This window comes from Onychomys torridus, chromosome 21 (assembly GCF_903995425.1).
Source record: "Onychomys torridus chromosome 21, mOncTor1.1, whole genome shotgun sequence".
NCBI classification, from domain to species: domain Eukaryota; kingdom Metazoa; phylum Chordata; class Mammalia; order Rodentia; family Cricetidae; genus Onychomys; species Onychomys torridus.
Genome location: NC_050463.1, coordinates 689,000 through 706,272, shown reverse-complemented (window position 1 = coordinate 706,272; position 17,273 = coordinate 689,000). Strand labels below are relative to the sequence as shown.

General features: G+C 53.7%; 1 protein-coding gene across 3 annotated transcripts; it reads left to right on the top strand.

Annotated features, from left to right (window-relative positions):
- Positions 1-755: 755 nt before the first annotated feature.
- Positions 756-11,272, top strand: Theg (theg spermatid protein). Of its 3 annotated transcripts, none has more exons than XM_036170976.1 (8): positions 756-1,121; positions 2,068-2,187; positions 2,448-2,519; positions 2,970-3,031; positions 3,674-3,743; positions 4,668-4,785; positions 8,266-8,425; positions 10,923-11,272. In XM_036170976.1, exons 1-8 carry the CDS (start codon positions 820-822, stop codon positions 11,159-11,161), a joined length of 1,143 nt encoding a protein of 380 aa, XP_036026869.1. In that variant the 5' UTR covers positions 756-819; the 3' UTR covers positions 11,162-11,272. The 3 variants fall into 3 exon arrangements, with proteins under 3 accessions (XP_036026869.1, XP_036026870.1, XP_036026871.1); XM_036170978.1 differs by lacking the exon at positions 10,923-11,272 and adding an exon at positions 9,701-9,853 and having other exon boundaries at positions 820-1,121; XM_036170977.1 differs by lacking the exon at positions 2,448-2,519 and having other exon boundaries at positions 10,923-11,212.
- Positions 11,273-17,273: the final 6,001 nt, after the last annotated feature.

The following is a 17,273-nucleotide window of genomic DNA, read 5'->3' as shown; positions in this document are numbered from 1 at the left end:
CTGGCAGTGAAGGTGGAGCTAAAGGCTCTGTAGCCATGGGAAGGGGGCCAAGGTCCTCTGTGCCACCAGCTCCCCACATGTCCAGGCTGGAGATGGGAGCTGTGTTGGCAGTACCCTCTGTCAGAGCCATAATTTTGCTGTGAGGATGCACAGTGGCATGTTTGGGAGGTACTTCTTACATAACTTGAGGACAGAGTCTACCTGTGTTGCAGTACTGTGAGCTGTGAGGACCCGGGAGTCAGCTGCCGGAGGTGGAAGTAGAGAGAGACCTAGCTCCCTCTCTGAGGGTGTACAGTTCAGAAGCTCCAGAAAGCAAAGACTCATCTATCGGGTCGCCTGCCATCAGACTGACAGGCTCTGTGGCCACAGAACGGCTCCTGGAGCATCAGACATTAAAACAGGCCCAGTCATAGCTAGGAAGAAAAGATGAGGTCTCTTTTAGGGAAAAAGAGGAAGAATCCATGTCCAGAAATCCCCGTGGATTCCACAGACCCAGCTACGGGAGGGGGTACAGCCTCCTGTGAGATCTGAATCTGGGCTTGACTCTGGAGTCCAGTGCAGATGGGTCATCTCAGCACTCAGGAGGCTGGGTTTAAGGCTAGCCTGGGCCATATAGTGAGACCCTGTCACCCCTTGTCCCCCACTCCAAAGAAAGACGTGTTGTGGGCCCCTGAGCCGTGCATTTCAGACCTGGCTCCCAGGCTAGATAGAATGGGGGCCTCAGAATCCATGGATGGGCATTCTCCTGTTGCTGAGGCAACCACAGATCCACTTGGGTGTTGAGGGAGTGAGTTTAAAGGGTTAGGAGGGGTCAAGCACATGGGGGAACTTGGCGAACACCGTGCCAGTTTGCTCAACAACCCCGTCCCGGAGGCCAAGACTTCGGGTGGGTCAGAGCATGGGCAGAGCAATGGCGGTCTGGGCAATGGCAAATTGGGCCACCAGAGTGCGTCCTTTGAGAGCCACTGGCTCCAGGGTTCCCAGGCCACGGAAGGGGTAGACGCAGAAGACCCAGAGGAAGAGATTCCCCCGGAGGAGGTGCCTGGGGAAGAGCTCCCCGAGGCCCCTAATCTGGATGAAAGTCTTGGACGAGAGTTGGAGGTGGAAGTGGTTGAAATGAGGTGGGTGTTGGGGAGCTAGTGGGCAGGTGGGTACCGAGAGGAAGCATACACTGACATTCCTGTCTGTCCTGGCCATCTTCACCGTCCTTCCCCTCAGAGACCCCAGCTTCCCCAAGGCTGGGGTGCTGTTGGTAACTGTCCTGCTCTGGGTCCTGACACATGGCCGCTATTCAGTAAACACTGACGAGAGAGATGGGGTGACAGGCTTTCCTGGGCCACCAACTCGCTCCCAAATCATGACACGGACTTGTATTAGTTATGAGTGCTCAGCCTTAGCTTGGGCTTGTCCCATTCGCTCTTATAACTTAACCTGTTTCTCCTCATCTACATTTTGCCTTGGGGTTTTTTACCTTTCATTCTGTATATCCTACTTTTCTTGCTTCTTCTGTGTCTGTCTGTCTGTGTGGCAGCTGCCTGGCTGGCCGGCCCCAGGTGGCTCTCTCTCCCTCTCCCTCATTCTCTCTCTTGTTCCCTCCCTCCTTTCTCCTCTCAAGCCTAGATTCCTCCTCCTATTTATTCTCTCTGCCTGCCAGCCTGCCTGTCCCTCTCCCACATAACTATTGGCTGTTCAACTTTTTGTTAGACCAATCAGGTGCCTTAGGCAGGCAAAGCAACATATCTTTACATGGTTAGACAAACGCGGCATAAACAAATGTGGTACATCTTTACATACTTAAAGTAATATTCCACAACAAGTGAGCACTGTGTTCTTTCTCCCAACAGCCCCAGGAGGTGGGAGCTGGCTTCTTCCAGTTTCATGGGCTCAGAGCTCAGTTTATGAACAGTGGGGAGCCTGGGTGATGCCAAACTCCTTCACAGAGAGTGACGAGGCGCCAGGGGCCCAGAGCTGACCAAAGATTTCTAATGAGGGGAGGGCAGACTGCTCTGTAGGTTCCCAGACACATCAAGGTGGACCAGCAGACCCTGACACCACACTCCCTCACAGCCAGCTGTCCATCACTGAGCGGACTCCCAGTGTCTCCATAGCCAAGAGCAGGAAAAAGAAGGTCCGGAGGCTGCTGGAGCTGGCAAAGCCCAAGACCAACTGGCAATGCCTGAGAGACAGGTGAGGGCTGGGGCCCATGAGGTGGTGAGGCAGTGGGAGCCCCTGGCCTGCTGTGCTCTTCTGACCCCATCTCCACCCCATCTCCTCCTCCCTGAGTCACCTTGGGCAGGGCACCTAGAGAATACATGGGCTGTCGGGGAAGCGCCAGGCAGGGCACCAGAGGTTGGGGCCTCGGGTGGTAACTAGTGGAGAGTGAGGAATCTGGGAGCCAGTGGGGACCCAGAGGCAAAGGCAGGGCCTGGGACCCTGTCTCGTCGCAGGAAGGGGTGCTGTTGTAAGGGTTATGCCTGGATGTCCCCACACAAGGACAACTTGCAGTTCTGCCTGTATTGGTGAGTTGGGATGTCCCCTCCCTGTGTCACCTGTGCATGTCAGGGACATGCCAGGCCAAAGGGTACACCTGAGCTGCCTGCTCTCCAGGGACCAGGTTCTGGGGGTGGGGGGCTCTTGAATGGGGGCTGCCTCATGCTAGGACTGTTCAGCCTCCTGCTGGGCACTGGGCCTGCTGGGCAGTGTCTGCACACCTGAGGGCCTAGCTCTCCAAAGTGCACTTGGCCCCATCTTGGAACAGGGGCCTTGCTCGAGATAATCTGTTTCCCCTGGCGCTCTCGGCCCTAGTCCAGCCCAATCTTCCTTCCCTCCGTGACCTCCTCCCATTTCCTCAGGCTGCCCTCCCTGGCTCCCCAGCTTCCTGTCCAATGTTCCAGGGCCCCAGGCTTCCCTTCCCCAGCAGGGCACAGGGCACAGGGCACTCTGCCCTGAGCTGCTCGGCTGTATTCCAGGCCTTCTGTATACTGGACCGAGCGATTTATCGAGGACACCACCTTGACCATCACGGTCCCTGGTAGGTTCCGTCTCTCCAGGGTAGCCTGGGTGTCCTCTGCCTAATCTGGGGCCTGCTGGCTCCATTCAGTATGTGGCCACGTGTGTCACCTCCCCAGCCTTCCCCCACCTCCCTGAGTGGCTAGAATCCTGTAGACACATCACAGAGTAAGGGGTTCAGGACGGAGTCTTCAAGGCAAATCTGGACAGGGCTAGTGTTTGTTCTACAGAGATCCCAGTTTCCTCCCCAAATGGGATCCATCTTCTTTGCGAGCATGGACTCCTTCAAATAAAGCCCTCTCCCAACAAGACCTCCTATGTGGATGAGCCTAGCCAGCTGGGTCTCTCTTGGGGCTCCAGACTCAGCCATGGCCCACGAAATCCTAGGCTGGCACTAACTTCTGGCAAAAACCCAGTTTCTGAGCCTCTCGTGTTCACCCCTGGGGAGGAAGGAGCCATAGTCTTACCATCCTGTTGTCTGTTGTCTTATGCCTGTTCTCCCTATGATAGGGTGGCTGTGGACACCTTTTGGCAAAGTGTCTGCCTGTGTCTCTAGCCTGTGCCCCCTGCCTGGACCGGTGGAGGGCTGAGTAGAACCCTGGGGTGGAGGGTGGTTCCTGCTGGGGCCCAGTATAGCTGTGGTGACTGCACTATTTCCGTTCAGCGGTGTCCCGCCGGGTGGAGGAGTTGTCGCGGCCCAAGAGGTTCTACCTGGAATATTACAACAACAACAGGTGAGAGAGAGCCGGTGGGCGGGAGCCCTGGCTCTGAGCCTCCTCCTATTCCTTTTTGAGACGGGCTTAGCACGTTCCACTTCTGGGTTTTGAGTCTCAAGAGCTCCCAGCCAATGTCCCAAGGTGGGCGGCACCCACGGGTGACCAACCTGGCCTCACGTGCCCTTGGCATTTGTGACCGTAGGTTATAGAGGCGGGACCTAGATGACAGTCATGCTTTCTGAAGCCTGTCCTCAGAGCCACTTGGGCAAAGTTTTGCTGTTTCTGACCCCCACTGACGGCTGAAGTGGGCCCCATGGCAGCACTGTGGGGTCCTGGGTTTTCACACCTGTGTTTATGCACAGTCCCATCGTGCCTTGGCACTGTGTTATCATCACCTGAGTGGGAGGAAGTTGAAGTCACACTCACTCGTGGGTGGCAATAACCCTGGCACTGGGGTGGATTTCAGAGTGAGCTGCTGCATTCCAGCCTCTGGCAGCCGATGGGAAGGGTGGTTTAGCGATCGCAGATGCTCAGGTCAGTGGCGCCATTCTTGTGGCAGTGTTTGCTCCTGGACGGGGCAGAGATGGGACCTGGTTTTACTCTTTGAGCTCAGGGTAGTCACCGTCGTAGCCTTTTGGGGCAGCCACAGGACACGTTATCTCTGGGTCCTCAACCCCATCAGGCTACTTTGCCTGGCTCTTTGCTGCACGGGAAGGTGGGAAAAGAAAGTACACACCTGAGGGTACCTCACCCTCTGGGCTGGACACCTGGGAGAGATCTTTTGGCCCCTGCTGGATCTCCCCTAGGAGGCATTTCCTGCCCCAGTGTCCTCAGATCACACATCCCAGGAGCATTCTGGGCATTCCGAGAAAGACTACACACACAGTCCCTCATATCTTTCCAGAGGGGTGGGATGATGGCTGAACTCTGGGTGCCTTTTAGGACAACGCCTATCTGGCCCATCCCTCGGTCCACTTTGGAGTATCAACCGTCTAATCGGCTGAAGCAACTGGCTATTCCAAAGGTTCGCAATAACATCTGGAGCATTAACATGTCTGAGGTAGGTGGCGCTTGCCACACACACTGGATGGGACAATGGGGACAGTTGTGCCTGGGTGTAGGTGAGGGGACAGGCGTGTAGCCTCTCTGGGGTGGGTGGGTGCTCCCCTGCACTCTGGCCCTTGAACCTTGTCACCCTCCCCTCCCCTCCCTGGGATTCTAAGACTTCTTGATCACTACCCATCAACCCAGCATCTGGTCTCCAGCTGGGATGGGGCTCCACTGTAAAGTGACACCACCCAACAGGATGTGACCAGTCACCCTGAGTAGTCATCTGAACCCGTTTTGTTTATTTTTTTTTTAATTTATAATTTTAATGTCCAGCTGGGGTTCCCTGGCCAGACAGTCTGAGTCATGAGCCCCAGGTTCATTGAGAGACCCTGTCTCCAAAACCAAAACCTTGCCAGGCATGATGGTGAATGCCTTTAATCCCAGCACTGCAGAGGCAGGAGGAGGCAGGAGGCAGGTGGATCTCTGAGAGTTCAAGTCCAGCCTGGACTACATAGTGAATTCCAGGACAGTCGGGGCTATGTAGACAGACCCTGTCTCAAAAACAAAAACAGCTGGGCAGTGGTGGCACATGCCTGTATCCCAGCACTCGGGAGGTGGATCTCTGTGAGTTCGAGGCCAGCCTGGTCTACAGAGCTAGTCTAGGACAGGCTACAAAGCTACAAAGAAACCTTGTCTCAAACAAAACAAAACAAAAACAAAAACAAAAACAAAAAAGCAAACAACAAAACCAAACAACACAAAACAAAAAACAAGAACAAACAAACACACACACCCCAAACCAAACCAAACTAAAGAGGCACACATCTGTCATCCATGGCACTCATGGGGTGGATGTAGGAGGGTCAGGAGTTCAAGGCCACCTTTAGCTACTTAACAAGTTCAAGTCTAGCCTGGACTACTTGAGACCCTGTTTCAAAAACACAAAACAAGTCCTCCTCTCTCATAACACTCCCAATCACGCTTCTGATAGACCAAGGAAAGTTTAAAAGCAGAACAAAAACACACTACAAAATAATTCCTTAACATCTGTTCAAAAATGTGGCCAGACTGAATGCCCTGGAGTCTCAGGTGACTTTTGAACTTGGATCTCATTTGGATCCAAATGAGAACGTGGTTCTTTACCCACCGCCTCCTGTCCCCACACTCACACTTAGTGTGATGCATCCACCCCCTTCGCGCATTCAGGCCACTCTCCCGGTGCCTCAGAGCTGCAATCGCCTAAGGCCTCCTGAAGAGTCCAGGTTCCTGGGCCTGGAGTTGAGGCCCCACCCAGAACTTTCTATCCTTCTGCAAGTTCCTCCCCTGTAATAGGTGAAGGTCTGGCCTCAGCCAAGACCAGGCTTTGCCCAGAACAATTCCCCAGTTGTACTAGTCCTACACAGGGCGTGTGTCTTGGCACTGTGGTTCCCGGCCTGGTCTCTCTGGGGACTCCTGTCATTGCCCATCATGTGGTCCCCAAACCAGCTCTCGGGAGCTGGAACTGTGTCTTCCTGTGTGCACTGGCTTTTGCAGAGCTCAACAAGTCCTAGATTGTTGACACAGGCAAGCCTCTTGGTCTGTGAGAAGCAAGGGTAAGGGACTCGTGAGAAGGTCAGTGAGGAAGAGGGTCAGGCTGGGAAATGCAGCAGCTTTTCAAAGGTGGGTGATGAGCGGCAGCCATGGGTCTAGCTCTGAGGGCTTGGACAGTGGGTTAAGGCTGGAGAGATGGCTCAGCTGTTAGGAGCCCGGGCTGTTCTTTCAGAGGATCTGGGCTTCATCCACAGCACACCCCTGCCGGTGACTCCACTTCCAGAGGATTTAGCACCCTCTTCTGGCTGCTGAAGGCAGTGCACACATGTGATGCACAAACATACACATAAAAATTATAAAAATATTTTTAATCAAAGAATGTACCTTAGGGAAATATGTCCTTTGGCTTGACCTGACTCCCTTTCCCACCTCAGCAGCCCCTCATGGCCTCCACCTCCACCTCAGCAGCCCCTCATGGCCTCCACCTCCACCTCAGCAGCCCCTCATGGCCTCCACCTCCACCTCAGCAGCCCTTCATGGCCTCCCCCTCCACCTCAGCAGCCCCTCATGGCCTCCACCTCCACCTCAGCCGCCCCTCATGGCCTCCACCTCCACCTCAGCAGCCTCTCATGGCCTCCACCTCCACCTCAGCAGCCCCTCATGGCCTCCACCTCCACCTCAGCAGCCCCTCATGGCCTCCACCTCCACCTCAGCAGCCCTTCATGGCCTCCCCCTCCACCTCAGCAGCCCCTCATGGCCTCCACCTCCACCTCAGCCGCCCCTCATGGCCTCCACCTCCACGTCAGCAGCCTCTCATGGCCTCCACCTCCACCTCAGCCGCCCCTCATGGCCTCCACCTCCACCTCAGCAGGCCCTTATGGCCCCCCCTCCACCTCAGTAGCCCCTCATGGCCCCCCCTCCACGTCAGCAGCCTCTCATGGCCTCCACCTCCACCTCAGCAGCCCCTCATGGCCTCCACCTCCACCTCAGCAGCCCCTCATGGCCCCCCTCCACCTCAGTAGCCCCTCATGGCCCCCCCTCCACGTCAGCAGCCTCTGATGGCCTCCACCTCCACCTCAGCAGCCCCTCATGGCCTCCACCTCCACCTCAGCAGCCCCTCATGGCCCCCCCTCCACCTCAGTAGCCCCTCATGGCCCCCCCTCCACCTCAGTAGCCCCTCATGGCCTCCACCTCCACCTCAGCAGCCCCTTATGGCCCTCCCCCTCCACCTCAGCAGCCCCTCCATGGCCCTCCATATTCCCACTGCACCTCAGGAGCCCATTTTGTCCTCTTCGCTGGTGACTGGTGTCCACCTCCCTCCCTCTGTTCCACACTCACAGGGCAACCATTGGCTTATGTGGAAGCATTTTAATCCACATCCCATCTTGATCAGGTGAATTCAGCATAGCTACCTGCTGGCTTTGCATGTGTGCTACGTATTGATGCCAGAGCTGCATGCGAGGTACAAGCTGTGCACAGAGTTGCTCTCCTGCTGTGCACGGACCCTCGCCCACCCCAAAGCTGTGCACAGAGTTGCTCTCCTGCTGTGCATGGCAGATCTGCTATTGCATTGTCACCAGCGTGTTGTCAAGTGATTGTCCAGTGATAACCTGTTTTCTCTCTGTTTATTATTTATTTTATTCATTTTGAGATAAGGTTTCACTCTGTAGATCCGGCTGGCCTTAGACTGACAGAGATCTGTCTGCCTCTGCCTCTCAAATGCCAGATTAAAGGCGTGTGTCACTGTGCTGGACTACTATTATAGTATTCCTGGTATTTCAAAGTCAGCTGAGAGCACCGTCATTTTGTGGGGTCCCCAGAGGGGCTCTTTGTCTAAGGGCCACTAACCCTTGTTGAACACATTGCAAATCTAAAACTCCCTGGAAGTCAGGGTACTCCTGCTCTGTGGACAGTAAGGAGTCATATCTGCTTCACTCTTTCCCTCCATTCCTGCTTCCAGATTTCCCAGGTGTCCAGAGCAGCCCAGATGGCAGTCCCCAGCCCACGGACTCTTCACCTGGCAAAGCCCAGGCCCCCGGCCACCCTATTGGAAGAGTGGGACCCTATGCCGAAACCCAAGCCTCACGTGTCCGACTACAACCGCCTCCTTCAGCTAGCAAGTGAGTGGATGCCCTCCTGGATGTGGAGTGGGTGAGGAGACAGGATTGAGGCTGTCTTTGCCAGAGTGTGTGCCTTCCTTATGCTTCATCTCCCTCAACTGCAGACTGGTTGTCTGAAACCTGGAAACTATCAGAGAAAGTGGGTGCAGGACACGAAGCTGAGGGCAGGTACCTGGCAGCCAGACTGTGCTGTGAGGGCTGCATTAAAACAATCATTTGATCCCCTTCTGTGTGAAAGCTGAGTAGCCATTTGCCAGTGGCAAACGTAATGCACACTGTTCACAGAACAGACAAAAGAGCCTAAAGAAGAAAGTGAAAATAACACTTAACGTCACAGCTTCATGTACACACACACACACACACACACACACACACACACACACACACACACACGAGTGCAGAGCCCGTGTGGGCAAGTTCACATGCCTCTTCAAGGCTATCCCGCCACTCTCACTGACCAGGCCGGAATCCAGTGGGCTACGCCTTTAATGCCTTTAGCACACTGGGGCCCCCATGACTCCTACTTCCAGCACACAGCAGGCAGTGGGTTTGGGTGACCTCACATGTTCTTGGCCTCAGGACCACCCCCCCATGTCATCCCTGCACCCGTCTGCCTCAGACAGGGACTCCCACATAGTCCACACACTTTTTGCACATGGCATCACTGCCTACGAGTGACATGTGTCTAGGTGTGTCTCTGCCATAAACTGTCCACGTGTGCAGGACCTGAGAGCCCAGAGTCACTGTGTCTGCTGCGCTGGGCCGATGCCATTTGCCCTCAGTCTTCCCCACCTCCTTCCCAGCTATCTTCCCGGGTTTTGGTTTACGGTATGGAGGTGCTCTTTATAAAGAATGGTAACTAATCCTTTGTCAGACCCCCAGGTGACGCCTTCCAATCTCACTTTGTCCTTTTACATTTTGCCTGTGGGGTTTTCTGTTTGTTCTCTTGTTTGTTCTTGCAATACCTGAAGGTGAGCATGTGTGAGCATGTGTGAGCATGTGTGAGCATGCAGGTCTTCGTGCGTGCTCCTCTCCCCCAGGCCTCACTGTGTACACTGTGGGTGAGGGCAGCTTCGGGCTTGTGGTCCAACAAGTGCCCAGCCGCAAAGGACTGTGACCGGCACTTCTTGGAGCCCCGTGCTTGCCAGGCACTTGCTCTGCCACTGGCAAATGGGGTGTGCTTGTCTGTGGGAGCATGTGCCCAGTTCTGCTTCTGCCGATCGCGTTGGAGCAGAAGAGGGGGTCCCCTCTCCACTGTCATGCTGTGCTTCACAGAGTTTAAAAGCCCAGCTGTTGGGGCACTGGCTGCTCTTCCAGAGGACCTGGGTTCGATTCCTCCCAGCACCCACACGGCAGCTCAAAACCGTCGGTAACTCCAGCGCCAGGGGAACCGACACCCTCTTCTGGCCTCTGAGGGCACCAGGCACGCATGTGGTGCACAGACGTGCATATGGACAAAAACATTCATACATATTAAACAATAAAGTCATTTTAAAAGAGAGAAAAGCTTAGGTGTCACAATGGCTGAAAGGTTCCCTGCTCTGAGTCCCCTGCCCCCGGACCACCAAGTCCCAGATGCTGGCTCATTTCTAGCCCAGGACCTTTGCTAGCAGAGCGTTGATCCAGCTGGGGGCTTCCTGGGATTTGAGGGAAGGGCTTGTGTTAGCTGCTTTTCCTCTTGCTGGGACAAAATGCCAGATGAAAGCAGTTCAGGAAGGGCTGCTTTGGGCTCACGGTTTGAGGGGCAGCCCCAGGACGGTGCTGCCTCATGCAGGGTGGACTTTGCTGGCTCTGTTAAACCTTTCTAAAATGGTTCTCATAAACACACCCAGAGGTGTGTTTCCATGGTGATTCTGTACAGTCGGACTGTTGGTCCCTGGGGACCGTGTCCTGCACCCCATCCCAAAGCTGTAGGACACACGGACTAGTGGACTAGTCTCTTCTCCTCTCCACCACTACCACCAGGTCCGGGTGGAGAAGGACCCATGTTCTCCCTGGTACCTGTGGCCTCCTTTCTGAGCGCCGAGACCCATGGAAACATCTTCACAATTCACCCTCTTAAAGGATGGTTTACGATATTTTCACAAAGTTGTCCAATCACCACCTATCTGGTTCCAGAACATTCTGTCACCACAAAAGAAAACTTGTCCTCATGAGCAGTCACTTGGTCCTCTCTACCCCTGAATCCACTTCCCTTTCTGGATTCACCTGTACAGGATGTTTCCTGTCATGGACTCCTGTGCTACGAGTCCTTTTGTGTCTGGTCCTCTCACTGTCCTTGAGCCCCGCCCCCAAGCCCCTCATGCTGTGTTGTTTCTGAGCCTTGGTCCTGTTCATGGCTGTGTAATACTCCAGTGTGTGGATGCCGTGTGCTCTGAGTGACACTGTGGGCGTGGTCCACACAGATTCTGTCACTCCTTTGCTGGTGGGCAGACCCAGGTTGGAGCTTGGCCAGAAAAGTCTGAGCCTGGCCTTGTTCCTCTCTTCTGCCCTCTAGCACCCAAGGCCCTGTCAGAAAAGTGTGTTCCTGACCGCAGTCCTCAGTGGGAGGTCCTGGATGCCACCAAGAGAGCAGTGGCCAGTTCACGGATCATCTCTCTGGCCCAGCCCAGAATACGCAAGGACCTCAATGAGGGCTACAACCCGTACTACATCTCCCCAGCCTCTCTCGTGGCTCAGGCATCTCCTCGCATTTACGAGCTTGCCACCCCTAAATACATCACCAAGAAAGTGTGACCGCCAGGCCTGATCTCCAGCCCGCCCCCAGTAAACACCCAAGTGCATCCTTGCCTGTGTGCATGATTCACTAAGCTTCGTGGCCTGGGTGGGGGGCAGGCAGGGATGCCAAAGGCCAGAACAATAATAATGTTATTTTTGCATTCTCCTGGGATGTGCGGCCCTTTTATTTCCCAAGTTTCTCTTTCCATCTCGAGGGCCTCTGCAGCTGGGCCTCAGCTCCTTGTCCCATCTTGCTCCCTTAGACTTTCCCCATCCGGCTGCTTCCCACATGCCCACATGGACCTCAAGTTCAGCCCCATGGCATGCTGGTCCTTGTGGTGACTGGAGAAGATGATCATCCTCTTATGGGGGAGGACTGGGAGGCGGTGAGGCTGGGAGGGGAGAACTCTTGGTTCATTCTGCATCTGAGGGTCCTTCACTGCACAAGCCGGGGGCACGCAGAAGCAGAAGGCTTCTGGAGTTGTCAGAAAGAGACTTCTGTCCATCAGTTCCTCAGACACAGGCAGCTGGTTATGGACTGAGCAGGCTCTGGGTTCCCAGTGAACCACCCCCGGGTCTGCCCTCTCTCAGGTCCGTGATGGGCACCTGACATGGGTCCTGGGGTTACATTTGGCTGGAGTAGAGGTGATTCCTTCTGGTAGATCCAGGGAGCACATACTGGTCCCCTGTCCTAGCGTCTCAGGGGGCCAAATTAGCTTGAGGTCCTTCCTCCTCTGGAAGGAGGTGTCTCCCAGTCTCTGTGCCAACTCTTCCTTCCTCTGAGGATCCATGCCAGTCCCCAGTTTAGGGTCCTTTATTTAATCTCGAGGAGGATATTCTGGAGTGTGGAGCTGTACAGAAGGACTCTCTCTCACTGTGGAGTCTCACACAAAGCCTCCTGTGGCTGGCTGTGTCAACCGCGAGGCAGCTGCCCTGTTCAGGACAGCAAGATAGGCCCTACCCGTTTGTGTTATTGCCACAGCATTGTATCGCAGAGCTGGGCCTGGGAGTCTGACTGTCCTGGTTGTAAGTTGTCCAGAGACATGAACTTTGCTGGAAATTTAGAGACTGTGATTGAGCACTTGCTGCACAGACCTAGACCAAGACCCAAAAAGCCAGCACTCCAAGTGAGAAGATGGGGAGTCTCTGGACAGAGCCATGTTCTTGGAGGCGAGGTCTTTCTCACACACTGGCAGCTGCCAGGCAGAAGTGTGGTGGCCATCATCCAGGATGCTGGGGTGGGGTCCCCACTTCTGTAACACTTGGGTGGTGCACCCAGGAACTGGGGCAGGTAGTTGTGAGGATATCTTGTGTGGCCCGAATGAGGCTCTGCCCTTCACGGACAGTGGCCAGCTCTGGTTAGTAACAGGTTGGCAACCAACATGCCCTTTGAAGTACAGACTGTGTATGGCTGATGCCTGTGGTCATGCTCCCACTTCACAGATGCCACGGGGCTCCTGAACTGGGTGACAACTGATCACACAGGTGAGCCCCAACAGATTGCAGGACAGAGGCAGAGGGGCTCTCACAAAAGAAACAATGTCCATCCAGGGGTCAGAAATAGTCCCCGTGTCGTGTCGTCGTCGTCCCCCCCCCCCAACCCCCCCCAACACCCCCACCCCCACCCCTTCCCACAACCACCCCCACCTCCCGTCAATAACTAAAGACAGGGAAAAAGTGCTCCAGAAAATCTCGGGGAGTCCCAGGAGAGCCGTCATATGACACGTGGGAAATTGGGGTCCCCTCTTTGGGGTTCCCGGTCTCATTAACAAAAGAATTTAAGAGTGGCCACCAAAGGCAGTCGGAGGGCGACTGATTAGCAAAGGAACACTCCAGGGCAGGCAAGCTGCGCAAGTTATAGCTGCCTGGAAGCGGGGAGTGGGGGTGAGGGGCGGGGAGGTGGGGGTAGGGAGGGTGGGGGGGACACCACGACGACGTCGGCGTGGCGGGGTGGGTGGGGCGGGGTGTGGGGGCGGGAAGATGGAGGAGAGAAGGTCCAAAGACCACACGCCTGGGGTAAGTCAGGGATGAGTGGAGGTCACCTGGCAGAGAGCAGTTTCGGGGTGGGAGGGAAGCTAGACTAGGGAGAAAAAGTTCAAAGCTTTAGTTAGGGAGTTTAAAAGCATGCTGAGGCTCTGGGCCAGCATCTGGAAGAAAAAGACATGGGAGGAAAAGGAAATAGTTCCTCCGGAAGGAATAGTCCTTCCCAAAGGCTGCGCTGTGGTTCTCAATGCCTGCAATGCTAAAAACCAAACGAAGTGGTGGCGCTTGACTTCAATCCCAGCCCTTGGGAGGCAGAGGCAGAGGCAGGCGGGTCTCTGTGAGTTCGAGGCCAGCCTGGTCTACACAAGATGACCCGGTATGACTCTTCTTGTGGGGCAGGTAACAAAGTAAAACAAGGATCGATGTTGGGATCAATGGACACCTCAAATTCTGTGTGCCCTGCTGCCCAAAGCCACCTCACATTTCGGTGTTCTTACTCAGGTATGTGACTCCAGAAGCCACATGTTTCCCCGGACTTGGCCATTTTGGGATGACTCGGCTCTTTCAGCACAGACTTGTGCGTCTCCACTGTAGGTGTCCTGGAGTGACCCGGTTGTACTGGAGAACATAATTCTGCATTTGTTGATGATTGAACACTCTCTCTCCTCTCCGTCCTTCTCTTTATTCCATTCCCCTCCTTGGTCTCTCTGTTTCTATTCCCCCGTCTCTCCATCGGCCCCTGTGTGTCTCTCTCCATCTTTCTCCCCCTTCTCTGTCAATGCTGCTTTGGAGTGCCATTTGAGATGATTACTTTAAAAAAGTTTTATTTTGAGACAGGGTTTCTCTGTGTAGCCTTGGCTGGCCTGGATCTCACTATGTAGACCAGACTGGCCTCAAAACTCACTGAGATCCACATGCTTGCATCTCCTGAGCATTAGGAGGTGTGCACCACCACGTTGGGCCAATAGGTTTAAAAGTTTCAAAGTCATATTATCTATAATATAACACCCCCCCCCCCAAGAAAACTGCAGGGACACACACAGTTGCTCTCTGGGACGTTACAGTCAGTTATGAAGAGGCGGTAGACAGAAGGACCCATGGCACAGTACCAGGCACTTGTGTAGGGCTGGTGGCAGGCACTTGCACATTGATAGGAAAGTTGAGGAAGAGGGGGTGCAGGGCTGAGTGGGAACTGCAGAACTGAACCCTCAGAAGTTGGAGCCGGCTGTGGTGGCTGTGGAGCAGCTGCCGGCTTGGCTAGCATAGAGGAGACCCAAGGCCAGTAGCACAGCCTGTCGTGAGTGGTGTTCCTACCATGGGCACGGGTTGGGGTGGGAGTGGGGAGTCAGGGTCACATAAACCCCCAGTAGTGGTCACCTCAGAGAGCCCACACCTGTTCAGAACTGAGACACTAAAGAGCATAATCCATATAAAGACACCATAGATGAAATTGTAAAACAAAGAACATCAAACACACCATAATCTTTAAAAGATTTATTTTTATTTTTAAAAGATATACTCAAGGGGTTGAGGATTTATCTCAGTGGTAGAGCGCTTGCCTAGCAAGCCCTGAGTTCGATCCTCAGCTCAAAAAAAAAGGAAAAGTAAGTACATTGTTTGGGCTGGAGAGATGGCTTAGAGGTTAAGAGCACTGACAGTTTTTCCACAGGTCTTGAGTTCAATTCCCAGCACCCACATGGTGGCTCACAACTACCTGTAATAAGATCTGGCGCCCTCTTCTGTGTACATAATAAATAAATAAATCTTAAAAAAAAAAAAGATATACTCAACCAGGGGGTGGTGGCAAACGCCTTTGATCCCAGTGCTTGAGAGGCAGAGGCAGACGGATCTCTGTGAGTTTGAGGCTGGTCTGCTCTAAGGAGTCAGCTAGGGCTACACAGTTAGACTCTGTCTTAAAAACAAACAAATAAAAAACAAAGAGCAGCCAGTGCTCACAACCACTGAGCTATTCCTCCAGCTCCACAGCAATTTAAATAAATCAAGAAAAGAGTTGCCTGGACCTGTGAGGTCACAAACCGGACAGAGTTGACAGCTGTGGGAGACAATGAAATGTGAGGCCAAAGCAGAGGCCGCCCGAAGGCGGAGACCCCAGTGGGAAGTAGCTGTAAGGAGACCAGACAGAGCCGAACACAGTGGGCAGGACTCGGGAGAACCAGCTAAATAAAGAGAAATAAAGTCATCCCAAAGGGTCAGGAACATCACAGCGGACTTGACAAGGACAAGGAGATGCCACATCCATAAAAATGACACCCTCAGAGGACACAGGTGAAATAATGGAATGAGAAATACTTAAATTTATAATTTAAGAAAACTGCTTGGAACCCGAACATGGCAGCTTATCCCTACAGTCCTAGTTCTCAGGGGCCATAGCAGAAGGGTTGAAAGCTCAAGGCTAGTCTGGATAACTTGACAAGATCTTGTCTCAAAATAAGTAAAAAGACAGCTGGGAGCAAAGTTCGGGGTAGAGCTATTGGAGGCTCTACAGGTGAGGGGCTGGGGGCGTGGTCATGGTGCAGCCACGCCTAGAATCCCCAGTGGGGGGCTGGGGGCGTGGTCAGGGTGGAGCCCCGCCTAGAATCCCCAGTGAGGGGCTGGGGGCGTGGTCAGGGTGGAGCCCCGCCCAGAATCCCCAGTGAGGGGGGGCTGGGGGGCGTGGTCAGGGTGGAGCCCCGCCTAGAATCCCCAGTGAGGGGCTGGGGGCGTGGTCAGGGTGGAGCCCCGCCCAGAATCCCCAGGGACGGGCTGGGGCGTGGTCAGGGTGGAGCCCCGCCCAGAATCCCCAGTGAGGGGGCTGGGGGCGTGGTCAGGGTGGAGCCCCGCCCAGAATCCCCAGTGAGGGGCTGGGGGCGTGGTCAGGGTGGAGCCACACCTAGAATCTTGAAGGGAGGGGCTAGGCATTTGGTTCAGGGTGAGAGCTGATGTAGGATGTGCCAAACTCTAGTAATCCCCAGTAAAATTGCAGGCCTGCATCACATCTGGTTTGCCAACACTGTCTTAAGAACAGAGTCCATACACGTAATGAAGTAGTCAGTGTCCACAACAATCTTGTCCAGAGTCACAGGGGTGGCCAGGGGTGGCTATAAGGCATGTAAAATGTAGGTGACTAGAGCTGACATGTTCTGTAAGTGCAAATATATAGGAATGTAGAGAGTACTAAGCCAAGAATGCAAATATCTCAAGAGATGGGGCGTGGCTCAGTGGTGGGGTACTTACCTACCATGCAAAGCCCAGTTTTGCTCTCCAACACTGCAAAAGCTTTTATTAATAATTTTATATTGATTGATCACATGTTAGAAAGATAACACTTAAAGATATGTTGCATGAAATATATGTGTCACAAAACTTTACATTTCTCTTTCCTTTGAAGTGTACTCAGTGGGAGATCTTAAGTTGATCTCCCTCTCTCTCCCCATTGGACCGTACTGGTCTGAACAGAGTGAAGTCAGTGGGAGATTTTTTTTAAATTAAATATTTATTTATTTATTATGTATATAGTGTTCTGTCTACATGTATGCTTACAGGCCAGAAGAGGGCACTGGATCAAATTATGGATGGTTGTGAGCCACCATGTGGTAGCTGGGAATTGAACTCAGGACTTCTGGAAGAGCAGACAGTGCTCTTAACCTCTGAGCTATCTCTCCAGCCTCCTCAGTGGGAGATCTTAAATTGATATCTCCCCCCCCCCCCCATTGGACAATGCTGGTCTGAACAGAGTGAAATCCAATCACATGAATGTAATTATAGAGGTCACTGCTAGAGCAAAATCACAAACCCACAAATTATCAGGCATGTACCAAGAGGTGGTGGTGCACACCTTTAATCCCAGCACTCAGGAGGCAGAGGCAGGTGATCTCTGAGTTCAAGGCCAGCCTGGCCTATAGAGTGAATTCCAGGACAACTAGTGCTACATAGAGAAACCCTGTCTTGGAGGGAAAAAAAAAACCAAATCCAAAACCAAAACAAATTATCAGGAATGTGAGTACAAAAGATGCAGAGGTCATGTGACCATCGGGAGGGGTGTCCCCGGAAGCCAAGTGCTTACTCTAGTTCTTTCCTTGCCTGGTTTTTGTTTGTTTGTTTTTGAGGCAGGGTTTTCTCTGTGTAGCTTTGTGCCTTTTCCTGAAAC